This window comes from Syngnathus leptorhynchus, chromosome 17 (genome assembly GCF_054491065.1).
Source record: "Syngnathus leptorhynchus isolate UIUO chromosome 17, UIUO_Slep, whole genome shotgun sequence".
NCBI classification, from domain to species: domain Eukaryota; kingdom Metazoa; phylum Chordata; class Actinopteri; order Syngnathiformes; family Syngnathidae; genus Syngnathus; species Syngnathus leptorhynchus.
In genome coordinates, this window is record NC_141211.1 from 5,590,999 (window position 1) to 5,608,786 (window position 17,788).

The 17,788-nt window shown below is 48.3% G+C and overlaps 3 protein-coding genes across 3 annotated transcripts; all 3 read right to left on the reverse strand.

Annotated features, from left to right (window-relative positions):
• Positions 1-442: 442 nt before the first annotated feature.
• On the reverse strand, positions 443-4,978 carry LOC147043374 (ubiquitin carboxyl-terminal hydrolase 2-like). Its single transcript, XM_085935855.1, has 12 exons — positions 4,686-4,978; positions 3,812-3,859; positions 3,599-3,719; positions 2,986-3,097; positions 2,788-2,898; positions 2,493-2,557; positions 2,305-2,408; positions 2,146-2,226; positions 1,991-2,069; positions 1,790-1,897; positions 1,597-1,717; positions 443-963 (listed from the first exon to the last, which is right to left on the reverse strand). Exons 1-12 carry the CDS (start codon positions 4,839-4,841, stop codon positions 873-875), a joined length of 1,197 nt encoding a protein of 398 aa, XP_085791981.1. The 5' UTR covers positions 4,842-4,978; the 3' UTR covers positions 443-872.
• Positions 4,979-6,064: 1,086 nt separating this feature from the next.
• tecta (tectorin alpha) lies at positions 6,065-14,669 on the reverse strand. The gene is made up of 18 exons (XM_085936293.1): positions 14,355-14,669; positions 13,707-14,277; positions 12,968-13,578; positions 12,165-12,735; positions 11,440-12,068; positions 10,592-11,240; positions 10,306-10,505; positions 9,840-10,220; positions 9,487-9,773; positions 9,078-9,358; positions 8,889-8,999; positions 8,615-8,817; positions 8,376-8,539; positions 8,055-8,303; positions 7,822-7,984; positions 7,656-7,740; positions 7,428-7,547; positions 6,065-7,062 (listed from the first exon to the last, which is right to left on the reverse strand). The coding sequence occupies exons 1-18, from the start codon at positions 14,652-14,654 to the stop codon at positions 6,980-6,982; spliced, it is 5,658 nt and encodes a 1,885-aa protein (XP_085792419.1). The 5' UTR covers positions 14,655-14,669; the 3' UTR covers positions 6,065-6,979.
• Positions 14,670-15,161: 492 nt separating this feature from the next.
• Positions 15,162-16,104, reverse strand: LOC147043376 (alpha-tectorin-like). The gene is made up of 4 exons (XM_085936294.1): positions 16,041-16,104; positions 15,829-15,968; positions 15,458-15,745; positions 15,162-15,242 (listed from the first exon to the last, which is right to left on the reverse strand). The coding sequence occupies exons 1-4, from the start codon at positions 16,102-16,104 to the stop codon at positions 15,162-15,164; spliced, it is 573 nt and encodes a 190-aa protein (XP_085792420.1).
• Positions 16,105-17,788: the final 1,684 nt, after the last annotated feature.

Consider the following 17,788-nt stretch of genomic DNA (forward strand, 5'->3'; position numbering starts at 1 on the left):
AAATCCTTAAACTCATGTTTGCCTCATATTATTAAGCATGACATTTTGGCTACCATTTATAATCACAAACTCGAGTTAGCAGGCTAAAGTCCAGCTGTACATACTATAAAAACTTTCCTATACAGACATAGAACACAGATACTGAAACCTTATTAAAATCGGTAAGTGCAATATAAGACCATTAGATGAGGTGAGCCTTCGTCACTCGTGTTGGTTGGGGTGGAGATGGACTTTATCCTACATCAAAAAGCTCTTCTGGAGTTTATGGTCACTAAGGTTATTAGACCGTGTGTCAACACAGCTGCACTTATGTAAAATCAATGTGTGTGACGTTTTATTATTTTTTTTTAAATGCCCAAAAATCTGTAATGTTTTTCAAAAATACAAGAATATGCATATTGGGAAGTCATGTTCATTTTCAGCAATAAAAACCAAAGGCAGGTAAGTTCGCAATGGCTTTTAATTGTGAATAAAAACAAACATACACGCATTGAGCAACTTTTTTTTTTCCTTGTTGCGCTGCGTTTGGTGTTGTACGTTAACCGCGCTGTACGAAAAATAAAGCATCATCTCTCCAGCTTGGTGATGAGTTTTACAAAGTACTGTCAAGTTACCTTACCTCTCGTCTCTGACAAAATAAATAAAAACACGGCAGTCAAGTTTGACACCATTTTGTGTCTCCAAATGTCCCGTGTTTAGAGTGCATAGAAAAAAAACTTCTCAAAAAAGAATCATGGTTCATGGATTCCAGTTCATCTCATGACCAGTCTGTCACAGTCTGAGCCACAAGGTGCTGCTCTCCCCCTAGCAGTGAACCATTTACGTCGCTTTTTTTTTTTGTTTGTTTGTTCTTTTTTGCAACCCGATGGCGTCTACAGGTGAAACGTCTGGTTTTTGGCAAGTTCGTAGAAGAGGATGTAGGCATTGCTGCTGCGCACCTGGCTGGAGGACATGTGGCTCACCCTACACACACGGGGGGTAAAAAAAGACCCCTGTGGTTAAAATGCCACAATCTTGATGAGATTGAATAAACAAGCTAAGCGGGACTTTATGAGAATTCAAGGGTGATTAGTTTAATGCCTGATTTCATAGAAAATGGAAAAAAAGCGCAAAGGTTGATTAATTAATTGCTATACCCCAGGTATACCTTATATCCGTAACCCTAATTTTATTGCACGCTTGTTCAGTGATAAAATGTTGACATTAAAATACATTAGATGCCAGTGCACCTCAGATCCCCACCGCTAGATGGCGGTACACACCAGCCCAATGACAAATGACCCCACCAAAGTTCGGAAGCAAAGCAAAAAAGGACAAACCATTAGGTACAGTCAGGTTTTGTGCCTGTGTTTATGGTCTTTGCAATTAAGGTGGAGAGCAATTATATCTCTTATTTTAAATATAATGTCTGTATTTTGTGAAGCGATTTGTGAGATTAAACTTGTCGATTCATCGCTTTTGCTTTCAATTCTACAATTTGTGATAATAATGTAACAGTCTAACAAGACACATTGAGAATAGGAAAATGTATCCGGGTTTTTTCTTACTTTTATATAAAAAAATACATTGATATCTTTGTTTTTATAGGAAACTGACCTGCAGTCATTGAAGCCGTACCATTCGCCAACAATGGCATTCTTGCAGTAGGATGTGTAATGGCCGCCCAGCGTGTTCCCCCAGTGGTTTGACACGGCGTAGAGGTTATACATGGTGCGGTCTGCAGGGGAAGACAAACAATCAAAAACGAGGAAAGTAGCCAGAAGGTTCTCCAGGAGGCCGTGGTACGTACCGCTGCCGTCGGACGCAAACTCCCTGAGGTCCAGCTCTTTGAGGGGAAAGTTGACGTACGTGGACAGCTTGCTGGCTCGGACGTTGGAGTCAGAGAAACGCTTGAGGTCTAAAGATGGGGGGGGGTGAGTCAAGGAGGTCATGCTGGTGTATGAAGTTACTGATTAAGATCAATTTTAGGTGTTCGTTTTTTTAAGGATACGAAGCACAAGTATCTGAGGGAACTTCTGAATACTGAATCGTTTGGTGCATTTCTGCCTGCTTTTGCATCCGTTGCAAGTCTGCGTGGGAGAAAAAAAAAGCAGTGAGGGCCCGAACATTCTCTCAAACCACAAAAACGAGGCGTCAAGGTCTTACCGGCCTCTCGTCGCCGTCCAACACGTCCTCCTTGGTGAAGAGTCTCAGGCAATCTTTCAGAGTTACCTCGCTGGAGGTCATCTGCATGTGGACGCAACACAGATGAGACAACGCAGCCACGAATTTATCCACGTGGGAAAATGTTTGTGCGGTTCTGACCGAAGCGATGGGGATGGAAAGGTCCCAGAAGGGCTCGAAGACGTCGGAGCGGAAGCCGCAGACGGTGCAGGTTAGGGAGCTTTTCAGCTGCCCGACAAACAGATCTACAACATACAACAGTAATTAATTTAGTAACGATAGCATTCCCAGGATGCTAATTGCCAGGCTAACGCTAAAACAAGGCTTACCCACGACTTTGCTGTCCTCCCGCTCCAAATACATGCTCCACATTCGTTTGGCTTTGTCCTCGTCACTGGGAAAAGAACACTTCAAAAGTCAAATATGAAGAGTTCTACCTGTTTGAGCAAAACACGTCTCGCTGTCTGATTGAGAAAAAACGAGGCAGAAAAATGCTGAGGTCGTTTAAAAAAACAAAAAAAAGGTTGACACGATGTTCAAGAAAGCGATCGTAAAAATTCCAATTTGGTTTTATGGTCATTGAGTGACTTATTGGGAGCAGAGGTGACCCACGTCCAGACTTACGAGAGGTGGTCAAAGTCCTCGACGGACGCCTCGGGGCACTCTGTCACTCGGTTCACCTCGTTGTGGAGGGCGTCCAGTAGGAAACGCAGAAACTCCTGGGCGTCTTGCTGACTGCAGAAGACAGACAACAGGTGGAGGTCAGCGAGTTGACTTCAAAAGGGGGAAAAAAAAAAAAGTTGTGGCGAGAACCGCACTTACTTGCAACCTGCAAATTTGGGAGCGCAAATCTGAACCTGGCTCCGGAAATCGGAGGGGGTGAAAGTCTCATTGTTGACTGACGTCCACAAGCTCTGAATCAGCTTGGCGAACTCTAAGGTAGAACAGAAATAGTTGACGAAAGCCATATTTGCTTTCGATGACTAACAAAAACACCTTCGATGGTTTCTAGCAAAGGTCATCTAATCTCTTGTAAATTAATGCAAACACAGGAACAAAAACTAGATTTGACCTACTGTACTTGGGCGTCATAAAATGAGTCAGCGCCTTTATGCAACAAATGCCTCATATGCTTACTTGTCATAATATCAGGCTGCATGATAAGAGCCAAGTGCCGAAGAAAATTTTATCTTCTTGCACAGGAAACAAGAGCCTACTTAGGTAAGGTTCAATGATAATGTTGGGATGTTTTCTTATGATAGTCGAGGGTGAATGACAGTGGGCCTAGATATGAACTCTGTGGGACTCCATGACTATAGGACAGTGGAAATGCAATCAAACGCTAGGAGGTTTTCGAATGATAAGAATGAAATAACATGGCACCTATCTGTAATTCTCAAACATCTCACAAAATATCCAGAAACCAACACGTTACCTTCGACGAGGGCTGAATTGGTCCTGTCGTTGTTCAGGTCTGTTCGATGAACCTCCCTCAAGCAGTAGTCCCTCAACTCTGGAGTGTTACTCAAACACTGGAGGATGGAGTTCATAAAACACTACAAATACACACAGAGAAAAACAAATATGAGATAAATTGAACTTGTGTGGAGGGTTGTGTGTGTAGTGAGAGGCATTCAGGGACACTTACCGTGTTTCCCAGGTTCTTTAGTCCCACCAGGCCTTGTGGACTCTGCTTCTGCTCCCAGAGAAAGAGTTTAGGTTAGGGTTATTTTCTGTGGATCGGATTATAAAATTCTGGGGATTATCAAAGTTATACACTTCTCCTGGGAATTACTGAGAAGTTATGGGAATAAAGCAGGAATTTACTAAATCGAAGGTTCAACACATTTACAATGGGCACGTGAAAGCCCAGTCCAATCATTCATCCAGCGTGACCGCAAGACAGAGGGCAATGCAATTGGTCACGCAGTCTGCAGCCAGCCGATTTCCACATGCTTGGTTAAAGCGTCTCGGTACACGCTGATCCGTCGCCATGGACGACCGTGACATCACCAAAAACACGGGACGCGGGTTCAACCAGGAACATGACGCGGTGTCAAGTTGCATCAGGTTCCAAATTCATCAACTTATTATAAGCCATAGAAGCTGCTTACTTTTCTGTTTCACTTGTTGTTATGCAGTTGGAAAGCAAGTTTTTTTTTTTTTTTTATTATTATTATTAGCGCTGCTGATAAGATTAGCCTGCGCTTCGTATCGAGAGTTATCAGGTTTTGTTATGAATTGTTGTTTTCTAGCGTGTTACGTAGTTAAGATACAGGACGGACCGACCACTTTAGATAACAAAAGGTCTCTTATTTTGTCAATCAAACTAAAAGGCCAAAAGAAAAAGATAAGAATTATATGAGAACAGAATAGGTGCAAACAAATGAGTTTTATGTGTGCATATGTGTATAATAATAATAATAATAATAATAATAATAATAATAATAATAATAATAATAATAAATGCACGCTTCCGAGAGTAATGCTAACAAACGTAGATATAATTCAGAAGCGCTCACCTTGGCTTGGTTGATGATGAGTCCCATGAAGGTGGACATCAGCTTGGAACGAGACAAGGACGGAGCCATACGTCGCACGTTGGATTTCGCCGCCGATAGAGCGACAGCCGGCTTCTCCGGTGCCGTCACCGTGTACGAGTATCTTGGGGATGGCATGGTGGTGCAACGCTCCAAAACAAAACGACAACAAGAAAAAAGTCCAATGATTTTAAAGATGCGTACACGATGAAGGAGGGAGTCGTATGTGAGACGTTGCGAGGCTACCAAGCATCTTAAAACATGGCCGAATAAAGAGCGCCTTTGTCGTTTTTACTGTGGACTTGAACGCCTCTTCGCCCTCCCCTCCTGGCTAGAGGGACGGCACAGTGCTGCCTTCAGGGATCGTAGGAAACAAGATGAAACAATCGTAGTTTTTTTTCTCGTCCTTTTTTGAAATCAGAAAAATAAAAATGTTCTTTCATTTGTCTAATTTATTACAAATTACTCATAAGAAAAAAAGCATGCACCGTGTGTCCAAATTTTGTTTCATTTACATCTAGAGCCACACTAAAAACAAAAATTACATAGCCCCAATGTTGTCCATCTTCTTTCTTTTGCCATAATGTTTAAATCCATTTTCAAAAATATAACACAGCCACAAACCAATGAAAAGAAAACAAGTGTTCGTATATGCTAACTGCCTTTGACTCTATCTATATAAATCAGAGCAAGTAATAATAAAATTAACGACTCTTACATAACAGTGTTTTGAGTATGCCATAACAGTCCAGATAATATTTTTGTCTTTTCCCTCAGCAGGTGAATGTTACCTTTGTTTGTTTGGCAGTGATAAAGTCAGAATTCATTTTAAATCTCCAAATCTGCCCACTTTTGCAATCCTTAGTGAAAATTGAATTGTGTATTTCAGGCACTAGCTGAGTTTTTTTGCAATATTTTTCCAACAAAAAGTGAATTAAAGTATGCAAAGCGAGAGGCATTCCAAACACACACACATGCGCGACAACATTATGTAACCACGGATACATAAACAGCTCAACAATGACCAACAAAGGTCAGTCCTTGGGTGTAGTGTTGGCATGATAACGTTTTGAGTGTTTTACTTTTATTAACTTGTAAGCGAGACAAGCGCAGCCCTGTGTGTATATATACACCTATATGAATAAGAATGTTTCATGAAAGAAAAAAAAAAAACAGCTTGCTATATTTTCAGAATCCTGGGTCTTCTGTAGAAAAAAAATAGTCCATGGCTGCTCAACAGGCTAAGTCCACTTATGTAAAAGGCTTTGATGAGTTGGTGACATAACTCGATCGGCATGCTTGTTTTCTTACTGTTTATATATGGACAAAAGAATTGGGACATACATTTCAATCATCCGTTCAGGGTGCGTCTACACTTTTATTGCCGGATGAGTTTGGCGTGAAAGAAAAACGAGGCAACAAATGGGTGGAAGTAATACATTTTCGAGAATCAGGTCGCATAGCCATGAGAATAGCTATGAGGATAAAGTCGTAATATTACAACAGCAAAGAAGCGTGTTAAAAATGAGAGGGGAAAAGTTATTAGGATTAACTTATATTATCATATTTTGATGAAAACTATGTAGTTTTAATGTTCCGGAAACAATACTGAAAGTTGACACTGATAATTTTAAGATTGCATGTATGTGCTTGCTCATTAATTCTCAGTAAAAAAGCGTGTAACCTTACAAAATGAAAACACACCACCTCATGCGAGTCGGCGAAAAGAAAAGCTAGACCAGACGTCGTCATACGCTATGTTTAGACAACACAGCGAAAGTCATGCATGATGGAAGATCCTGAAGTACGTGTTACTAGACTGTCGTCTGTACAATCCCTCGACAAATCAGGGTTGTGGAACCTTGTTACAATCGGGGGGGGGGATGAATGTGAGCCACTTTATACTTGCAAAATTACAACTGTTTTCTTTTTGTAAAAGAATGACTTTTTGGAATGCTACGACTTTACACTCACATTTGACATTTGTTCTCCAAATGTTGCAACTTAATTGTATAATTGTTTTTTTAACATTCAAGTCCCTGAAAATGAGAACTTTAAAAGCGTTCGGCGCCACCTTAGTTCCCCCACTTTTGCGTTGCTAGACATGTCAAGACTAAAAACGTTCGTCCTACAGCGCTGTCTAGTGGTGATAACAGAAAACACACCAGTGAGATGACATTACAAATCGACTTCTTAACAGTGAAGGACAGAATGAGGTGGAAGTAATGAATCAAACCGACAGTCTTTTGCGTGTTCAAGTCTTTTCTGGTTGTGCGTCAGCGAAGGAAAAGCAGCTGCGCGCAAACAGCGGCGCTCAGCAGGAGGAGCGCAGGTGTGAGTCTGCGACTCGAACTTGGAGCTAGGACACAAAAACAACAAAAAACATCAAATGATGCTGCACTTTTCCTCAATTTATGCACTTTTATTCGGGCTGGGGTTGTTTTGTATGCTTTGAGTTGTGAGCAAAATTTAAATCCTGCCTAGGCTTCAAGAATATCTCTTGGGATCCACAAAACTTATAATTAATATTATTTTTTTTAATAATTCTTCAAAAAATGCTGATATTGATTCATTGTAGGTTCTCCTCGGGGTACAGATAGAAATATAAAAAATATAGCCGATTTCAGGGAGGAAAGGGGGCACTGCCCGCACAGCCCCCCCCCGTCTAGCTACGCCAGTGGCACCAATTCAAGGGTCAGAAAATCAGAGTTGACGCTGACTTACTCCGACAGGTCTTCCTGTCTGCTTGCAGCATCCCGGTTACGCAGCTGCACATCGGAGCGAACGCCTTACTGGTGCACATCTGCTCACAGCCGCCGTTGTTCTCCTCGCACCAGTCCGAAACTGAGACAATTTCACAAGCACAAATTAATACGTTACAAGAGCACAGAAAATCTGTAGTAAAAAATTTAATCATTGAGATACCTTACTCAAAAGCTGCCAGTGGCTTACCTTGTCTTCGAATGGGCCCAACACTGAGTATGTGATCTTGTAGCATCTTATCCTTAGATGACATCCTCCGCTTGGGCGGACAATTCTGCATGTACAAATGTTGTTTGAACACAAAACAAGTTGCGAGAGGATTGCTCGGGAGGGTTAGGCGACGTTGTCTTCTCACCACTTTGCAGACGTGCCTTTCGGAGTCGCACAGCGAAACGTCGCAGTGCAGGTGCACCTCGTCGTAGTCGCCGATAAACTTGAAGACTGTGACGTGGAAACGGCAGGTGAGCGACACGCCGTTCTCCGCCATGCCGATGGTGGTATCCTTGATGTTGGGACACCTAAGGTGTATAAATAATAATATTAATAAATACAATTTGAAATAAATGGAAGGAAATGAAAAGGGCCCACCCTCGCTCTATGATGACATAGCGCAGCCGGTCGCTGCTGTTGCGAGAAGGTGTGGCCCAGCACATGTTGACGACCAGGATGAGCTGGTTTTCGTCAGCGCCCTCCACAAAGACGCCCGCGTACAGGACGTCCCTTGTGCTGAGGACCACCTCGCCCTCCCTGTACGGCTGGCGGTATGAGGCGTTCTTGTACAACGCCATCTTGGTGATGAAATTGCCCGCTTGAGTGGCCAGGGTGAGGTTGATCACGCTGGGGAGGAAAACCAAAGTGAGCCCATAATGCCCGGATACGGCACTTGTGTTTACCAGCTGAGCGACCCACCTGAGTATAGGTTTGAGGACCGTCTCCAGCGAGATCTTCAGGTCCAGCTCGTAAGCGCAGGAGAATTCCACGTTAATGGTTTTGTCCCGAGTGATGACGTTGCCCGTGTTGTTGACGCTCTCGATCCACACGGTGTTTTTGTACACGATGTGCGTACCGTTTGACTGCACGCAGTGACAAAGTGGAAAGTTTTTGAGATGGCATCATTAGAGAGGATGTACTCTCAACGGCTGACTGACATGCACGATGGAGCCGCAGTGTCCTTTGGTGTTGTTGATGTGGAACGCAATGTAGTCCTCTCCCTCCAAGCCGGCGCAGCTTTGGTCGTTGACGCGGACATCGCCGCGCTGAAAGCCCAGCTGGAAGAGCTTGCACTTGGAAATGGACACCTCCATCACGGCGGGCTTGCACGTCACCTCCGCCTCGATGACGTCGTCATCGCCTGACAAATTGTTTTGCTTTTAGAGCGTGTTGGCCCTTTTCGGGGATCAAACGGCAAGCGGGCAACCTCACCTTCATGGCTGGCGGGCATCTCGGGGCAGCCGCACAAGTCGCCATCATTCTCCAGCTCGCATGTGAAGTTGGTGCAGGTCTCCGTTGCGCAGGGGTCGTAGATCCATTCTGCTAAAAAACAGGGTCCGACGTGCAATGTTAGCTGCCACGCGTTGGCAAAAACACAAATGCGCAGGTGGTGCTTCTTACAGCAGTTCTCTTGGGCGATCCAACTGGTGGTGAGGGCGCCCATGGAGCGGCAGGCCTCGGCGTAGGCGGCCAGCGAGCCGCACACTTGGGCACCGCGCCGGTTGTAGCAGCCGTCCAGGTAGCAGGAGCGGTAGAAAGGCCGCGGGTCCAGCAGGCCATGGCACGGCTGAAAGAATCCCTTAGGCTCAGTCAGCTTCAGGCACGTGTCCTCGCGCTGCAGCGCCAACACGGCAGCGTTGCCGCACGACTGGGCCAGGGCCACGTATTGAGTCTCGTCGCACCTAGGGTTGGAGGAGTGGGGGAAAAGCCCAAAAAATGCAAGTTCTCAAAACCTATGCAGCTCTGAGGTGTCACTTTTAACCAAGCTTTTTGAAAATATACATTTTGGAATCAACTTTAAGAGACTCACCTGTCTTGCATACCGTTGGTCTTCCAGCTCTGGGCCAGTTCCAGAGCGCTGGCAGCCGCCCTCCCCGTTGAAGTGATGTAGTCGTCGCCGGGGTCGCCGTTGAAGTTGCCGCACAAGCCGCATAGTTTGTCCTGCAGCCGCGTGCCCATGCTGACGCTCAGCGTGTTGAAGCGGTTGTAGCGCACACGAATGTCCTGCGGCGAGTCGATGTCGACGAAGCCCTCCGACGACGACAGGCGTGTCATCAGACCCGTCACGAACGGCACAGACACCGGCGTGCCGTTCACCTGCGCCGACACGTCGGTTGTAAGCGCTCGTCGCTACGTGAAGAAAGGCGCCGCACGGTGACCCACCTTGACCGTGTTGCCCGAGATGAGGATGTTTTCCTCGTTTATGTAGAGGTAGACGTGAGAGATGGTGGTGAGGTTGGGCGAGCTCCACTTGTCAAAGTTGGCAATGAGCTGGAAGGAGAGGTCGGGCAGCTTGTGGCAGTTGGTGGACAGCACGAAGGAGCAGGAGGCGGGCAGGCGAAGCGAGGCGCCGTCAAAGGTTTTGAATACCCCGCCGCCCGACGCTACGCACTGCTGGGAGCGCCGCGCAAAGCAACCGCGCACGCCGTGCCGCAGGCCGCACTCCTCGTCTGCTTTGCAGCGCCGCGGGTCGCACTGGACCAGGTTGCGGCCGATGCACTGGCAACGCTTGGTGCAATCGCCGTTCCAGAACAGCTGTTTGGGCTAGAAAAAAAGCGGCAAACAACACAACAAATGTTTTAAAAAAAATAAATAAATAATCACAAAATTCCATCCGCACCACACTGACCTCATAGTATTTGCCGTCGGTGTAGCAGCCACAGTCTTGAGGCAGGATGCAGCTCTTGCCGTTGAGGACGTAGCCCTGGTCGCAGTGGCAGCCCTCAACGCATTCCTGGCTGCAGTCCCTCTGGCTGCGGGCGGGGGCGCATTGGGGTGGGCAGACCGGCACGCATCTGGAGTAATGGCTGTTGGGCGGACACCTCTGGACTGGGACATGTGGCATGATATAGACAGATTTGAGGGATGACATTTACAGCAATTTATAGTGCGTCTGAAGATTAGTAGCTATTCACCACATGGTGCATCGCCCCTCCAGCCGGTGGTAGGAACCCCTTGTGTCTGACAGGTAGTGGCGTAGGCCTGCAGCCAGCTGCAAACCGTTTCCTGAGCACCCCCGTCCAAGCAGACGTCCCGCAGGCAGCCTTGGTAAAAGAACTCGGGGGTCACCTTGCTGTGACAGCGTGCAAACGCACCCTCTCGAGCCACTATCAGGGCGCACAGCCTTGCTGCCTCTGGTTCCGCAAACGTGTAAAGACCATCTCCCAGGTGGAAGCGGAGTTCGGCGCCGCGGTCGTCTTCCTTGCTGTCGTCGTCATCGGCCGAAGCGATGGCACCATCGTCCTGTGGATTTTTATCCCCCGGCGGGCCACACCTTGGGCATGAATCGCCGCAGCCCACCCGGCAGAAAGCGTCCCTCTCGGCCCAGGTCGCACCCCAGTCATCGGAGTTGCGGGTGGCCGGGACTGAGTGAAAGCCCCCGCAGAGGCCGCAGGAAGCGTTGTACAGCTGACGGGGTAAAGTCAACAGAAGCAGGGTGTTCCAGTTGAAGGCTACCTTAAGACCAAAGTCCGTCTCCAGGACGACAAGCAGCACGCCCAAAGTGAAGATGTTGATCTTCCCCAGGCCGAGCTTTATGGGAAAGTGCAAGCGCTCCTTATTTACCTATAAATGAACAAAGCATACTGTCGTCAGGTAGAAAGCACATACCTATGTGTTAAATATGATATATTGCCCCATAAGTAAAAAAATGTGATCGGTCCACAGCTTGAGAACGAATCTATTAACTTTGTTTGGGTCCCTGAACATAAGTATCATGATGAATATACACTTGTCTCCCCACGATCGCTGGACATTGACTCACCATGGCGGTGTTCTTGTAACTTCGAGACACCTCGATCTCAAAGTCAAAGACCTCCAGGACGAAGCCTCTCACCCAAACCGCTTGGCCGGTGTCTCTTTCCTCATTAAGAGCTAACAGTTTAAACGAAGGCAAGGTGCCAGCCATGCTTGCACTGTCGCTGCTCCCGCAGTGGCTGGTGGCCAAGCTCAGGCTACAAGAGCTTTGCAACTCAAACATGCCGCCGCTGAACGGCAGAAAGTGGCCATAACCGGCCACCACGCAAAGGGCCTCGCTGCGAGGCCGGCAGTAGTACAACCCGTTGTCCTCCTGGCAGTACTCCTCGGGGTGGCACGCCGCCGCCAGGCAATACACGCCGTTGTCAGAACCGTTGCAGTAGCAATGCTCCAGGCAGTCCCGATCCGTCCAGAAAGTGTGATTGGCGGGTATCCGACGGTCGAGGTCGTGGCCGGCGCAGCCGCAGTCGCCGCGGGATACGCACAGGCCGTCCCGCAGGACAAAACCGTCCTTACAGCGGCAACCTTCCCCGCATGGCAACGGGCACGGCACTTCCACCTCGTCCAGGCCGGCGCACGTCAGGGGGCAAGCGCTGGTGCACTCATCAAAATGGCTGTTGGCTGGACAGGGAAGCGCTGGAACATGATAGGAAGAGAGAAAGCAATCACTCCACATGGGAATGGGAACCACCAAATTCAGTGTGATGTCATGGCTCAAGCTCTTCTACTTACGACAGTTGGTGGCCATTCTCCAAGAAGTGAGGACCACCTGAGCATCCTGGCAGGCGGCGGCGTAAGCTTGCAGCGAGGAGCACAGGGCAGAGCGGTTGCCGCCCTTGACGCACATGTTGTACAAGCAGTTGCGGAAAAATGGCGAAGGATTGACCGCACCGTGGCACGCCAAGAAAGAACTGTTCCCGGGGTCATTGATGTTCCCGCACATCCACGGACTCTGGTAGAGGCGGAGGTCGGTGCACGTACGGTACAAGTCATCGCAGTCTCCGTTGCAGGTGATATCATCGGCGATAGAGCGCCAGCCCTCTGAGAACTGGGAGGCCGACTCGGCCAGGCGTCCGTTGGGGAGGCGGAAGTCGTCGGCGGGGTCGCCGTTGAAGACTCCGCACAGACCGCAGGTGACGTTGTAGAATGCAGTCGAGAGAGAGATGTTGATGGATCCCGCTTGCGTGTAGTGAACACGAAGATGGTCGCGGAATTCCACCACGGTGGCATTCGCAGATGTTCGGTAAACCTTTACGGTATGCGTCGGATGCACGTAGGGGAGGGCGATCGGTTCTCCGTTGACCTAGGACACACACAAAAAACGATCATCAGGTGGAGAAGTATAGTTGAGAGCAGGGGCTATCAAAGTTTTTGGGTCCAGGAAAGAACATTTTCCTCCTAATCATAATGCGGAAACAGCGACAGTAATCTGTATAGCTTTTATGGAGAGGACGCCCTTTGGTATTTGGAACCTGCCACGAAGCGCCAGTACCCATAGAAATGGTTTCAAGTGGAAGTCAGCACACTGTACTTACCTTGACTGTTTCTAAATCCAGCCCTCCCACGTGAACCTCCAGGCTAGAAACCGTAACTACCACAGGTCTTTTCCAAGCAAGGCCTTTGTTCACCAGCCGTCTGCCTATCTTCACCTCCACCATTGAGCCATTAGCTGGCACATCGCCACACAGCCTCAGCAGGTAGTAGGAGCTGTCATCTGGGAACAGCAGGAAGGCGCCGTCAAAGGATGATGTCACAGCGTTCTGAGCCATTGAACACAGCCCCTCCCGGCGGGGGTAGCAACCCAGCGCGCCCACCTCCGCCTTGCACACCTCGCCCTCCTTGCAAGAGCCGTTGAAGCAAGAGATTTCACCCGCGGCCGCACAGGTGCAGCGGAGGCTACATTCGCCTTCTTCACCGTCAGGGCTGGCCCAAAAAGAGTCATTGAGCGGGTAATAGAGGCCGTTGTGCTCGCAGCCGCAGTCGTCACGCTGTACGCAGTGACTGCCGCTTAAGAGGTAGTCTCGGTCACACTGGCAGCCCTCGGTGCAAGGGTGGGCGCAGTACAAGGGAGCGGTGACGTCCGAGCAGGAGGCTGGGCAGGCGCTGGTGCACACTTGGTAGTGGCTGAATGGTGGACACGGCAGGGCTGAGGTCCAACAAGAGAGGAAGGAGACGTCAGGTCAGAGAGATGCCAGCGAGACAATGTCACGGCCCAAGAGTTGACAGCAGCTTTTGAATCGGTTAAGAAACGTAAAATACATATCTGCAACTCACCGCAGAAAGTACGAGACCTCCAGGGACGAATGGTGACTCCGAGTGCCTGACAGGCCAGAGCGTAAGCCTGAATGGCCTGGCAGAGTGTGGTGATGTTGTCCTTGTTGCTACACATATCGTAGACGCAACTAAACACAAAGGCAGTAGGATCCACCACAGCTCTGCAGTCCCGGAAAGGTCCGTCCGTTTTGTTAATGAATCCGCAGTAGTCTGGGCCAAAGAAGAAGGCCTCCGTCGAGGCGTCGCATACGGTGCAGTTGTCCACACAACCGTCAGTGCAATGCCAGTCTGCGCCCTCCGCTCGCCAGCCGCCGCCCAGTTGGGCTACAGTTTCCGCAAGGGTGCCGTCGGGAAGGACGGGATCGTCGGCGGGGTCATCGTTGTAATTCCCACAGAGGCCGCACGTGTTGTTGAAGTAAGAGCTCGGCAGGGAGATGGAAGCGTAATGCTGGCCGTCGTACGTCACCAGGAGTCCAAAGTCTGTTTCCAAAGCAACAGCCACCCCTGACTGGTAGACCCTGACAGCGCCCAGCTGAAGATGAACCGGTAAAGTCTTCACTAAGCCATTCACCTAGAGAGATCAGAGATTATCAGTCATCGTCAAACATTGCAACATGACACGGCATTTTGAGGTTATCGATGTCTCACCTTAACAGTTCCCAAGCTTCCTTTCGGCAACGTGACTCTGTGACCGTAGACCTCCACGGTTACGTCTCTCAGCCAGGAGACGTCGGACACGCCACGGTCCTCGTTTTTGGCTTCCACACTGAAGAAGGGCGGCCCTGCCGCTTCCCAGCATGGCCGAGCCAGGAGGTAGGTACAGGTCCCTTGAAAGTGGTACAGCAGACCATCGAAGGTGTGGTAGTGGGGGTCACCGAACACCACGCAGGTACTGCTGCGAGTGGGCTGGCAAAAAAATGCTCCATCCTGCTGCTCGCAGGTCTCCATTTGGCCACACTCAGCATCTTGGCAGATCACCTCGTTGTCGATGTCCAGACAGCGGCATCGTTGCGAGCAGCGTTCCGACAGCCAGAAGATCTCACCTCGTCTGTAAAAACGACCTAGGGAAGTTGAAGGATAAAGACGTTTTAAAGAGTGCGAGACAAGTACGTATGTGCCCGTCGTTACTGTCGTCATATGCTGTCCGTTGCTGCTTTGTCTGTGGCCCAACTTGCCGTTGTAGCTGCAGCCGTTGGCGGGATCAATCAGTTCCGGGTCAACGCGGAAGAACCAGCGTCCGGGAAGGTTCACGTTGGTACTCTGTTCAATGTTGACCACGTCGTTGGACCGAGATCCCGGCAGGTTCAAGAAGTGTCCAATTTCCCCACCATTAAATCCTGACTGGAAAGGAAGGACAACTAACTGTGAGGCAGACTTGGTCAACCGAGGAGTCTTCCTCTACTGTGCTATCCAATCAAATCAAGCGTACCTGAGCTGTGGTACCACCCAGTCCAGTTAGAGGATCTCCGCCACTGGCCGTCCCAGTGCTCCAAGTGATTTCCTCATAGTTGAACAAGACGAAGGACACTGCACCATCTGAGATTAGCACAGTTTGGAATGTGTTCACCTTTTAATCAAACAAGAGGAGTGAAACAGTTTTACAAAAGAGAGAAACAGACCAAACACTGTGCATCAACTAAAACAACAAAGAATCAGGAAATCATGCAATGATTCATCTAGTTAGTTAAAAAATTTAGACATAAAATTCCATGAACTTTCACAACTATGCAATGTAGCTTTTTGATTTTTACCGGGGTGGTCTGGCTCCCGCCGTAGAAGGTGACCTGGTGCCACGTGGCTATGAATGCCCAGGTGGCTGTGAAGTTGGGGATGTTCTTGAAATGCCGGCGGACGTCACGCGTCGCCTTCTCCAGTATCTGCGGCAGGGTGGTCTCCCTGTAGTAGATGTCTCCGCGGATCCCGTTGTGCACGTCTGCCCAGAGCGGGGCGATGAAGGACCGGCTGTCGCTGAGGGGGAACGCTTCCGGCGTGAACTGGCTCACGTGCTCGTTGAAGGATATCACGCCGTTGTTATTTACCTGGGAAGGCAATTTGTGTGTGCGTGGGTAATTGTGGAAAAAAAATTCTGCCAAAGGGGAAAGAGTTCCCGGTCACTTCTTACGTAGATGGTGCGGTAGGGTGTGCTGAAGAAAACAAATGGCACAAGTAGAGGAATCTCAGGGGTGCTCCCGTCATCCATCTTGGGGGTCTCCAGATCCATGTGGGCGGGTCCGAAAGGATACAGGAGATCCCGAGTACCAACTAAAAGGAGGGACCAAAATGAAAAACGGCTCTTATTAGGTGTGCCCATAGTTGCCTTTTGTGATCTCATACCTGTCGTGCCAGCGGGTGCACTGATGTTGAAGAAGAGAAGTACCAGAATAACTGGCCTCACCATCCTACCAAAATGAGGAGGGAATCCAGAATTAGAGACATTGGACAGATGTCACATTCTGTTTTGGCCTTTAATTCAAGTCCAACTACTACTTCTTAAAGTGCGGGCTCCCAGGTGTCCCTTGAGGAGCGCCTTGAAAAGAACCCATTATGCGTGCCGGGACAATGTGACAGGATCACATTAGCCTTACGGTCCCATGCGAGGAGGCACCGGTGGATTACAGGCTTGTTCTCTGCTTCTCCGACTCGGCCGCCTTCGACCGCATTACCATTGAGGGCGCTGGGGAGGGGGGGGGGCATGGGGGTAAGATTTACGAAGGTGGGTTGCTGCATGAGAATGACCTGAAACTTATAGACTAGAGATTCTCAAGATTCAGGAGTGGCCTAGCCATTCTCCAAAGCTGAAACCAGTTTACAGGGATAAAACGGCGAAATCTGAAAGATCTGGAGAATATCTGGAATGGCGAGTGGGCCAACATTCCTGTTGCAATGTGCATATACTTGAAATGTTTAATTCCTGTCTCTGTTTTCCTATTTTATCCTTGTGTCAAATACTGATTTTATGCACTAACTTTTTTTTTAGTTTTAGAAAACAAATCATAAAATCTTTTCCCAATTAAAATCAGTAAAAGAGTAGGTTTACTCTTGAAACATGATCTGTCGTTCATTTTTTGTATTTCACTTTATTGGAATTGTATTCACATGAATGATATTATTGTGGCATAAAGTAAAGGCTGCACTCACCTGCCTTCAAGAGATGGGCATGGAGCACGTCGCTAGTCCAACCTGGCAACCTCCACACAGCGTAGCCCCATCCAGTACACCAGCATCCACGGTTCAAACAGCTCGACAGCGTCCGTCCGATTTCCAACTTGCACAACTCAAACACAGTCCGCCCGAAGCCTCGGCCGGCTGTTTGTCATATGCGTACACTGCGCGGTAGGCAACTTAAGTGGGATTGACTTCAATTTAAGAGGAGATGAGAATTTGGGGAGGAGAGGTGGGGTGGCCTAGGGGAGGGGCAGGGGAGGGGCGGAGCAAGAATGTCAAGAGGAAGGTTGGAGATGGAGAAGTCAACGTAAAAAGATATGTTGGTAAAAGTCTTCTTTAGAGAATACATACACTTTTATTACACACAATTATTACACTTAATAAATAAAGAATAAAAACAGAAACTCACAAAATATTATGTATTGTTTTTAGCCCTGTGCAATATATATATATATATATATATAATTTTTTTTCTTTCTTTTTTTTTCTTCTTCTGAGTAATGGTAATACCTCTTGAAGAAAGCCCGCTGTCCTGAAATGGGGTCTTTTCGACTATAGTCAGCTCAAGTTACGAAATTAACATGAGTCACTTTGTCTCTCTTTGATTTTTTTTTTACAAGGCAATGCATCATTTTCGAGGATTCGCAAGCCAAGTAGTCTCCGGAGATATTCGCCCGATAACGGGCGGGGGAAATCTCGGGTGGACGTGTCCTGATGGGGTCTGGGAAAGTAGTTTGGAGGGCGCTGAGTCGGGGCTTTGTTGCGGTAGGACAGCGGGGAGTAACTGGAGAGGTGGATTCGGAAGGAGGAGGAGGAGGAGGGGGGGTCAAGACATGTGAAAGGCTCCAGGAGCGAGGCCAGGAGCCTTCCTACCATTAGGACACACCGATGCGCTCTCAGCAGAGGCTTCTTTTATG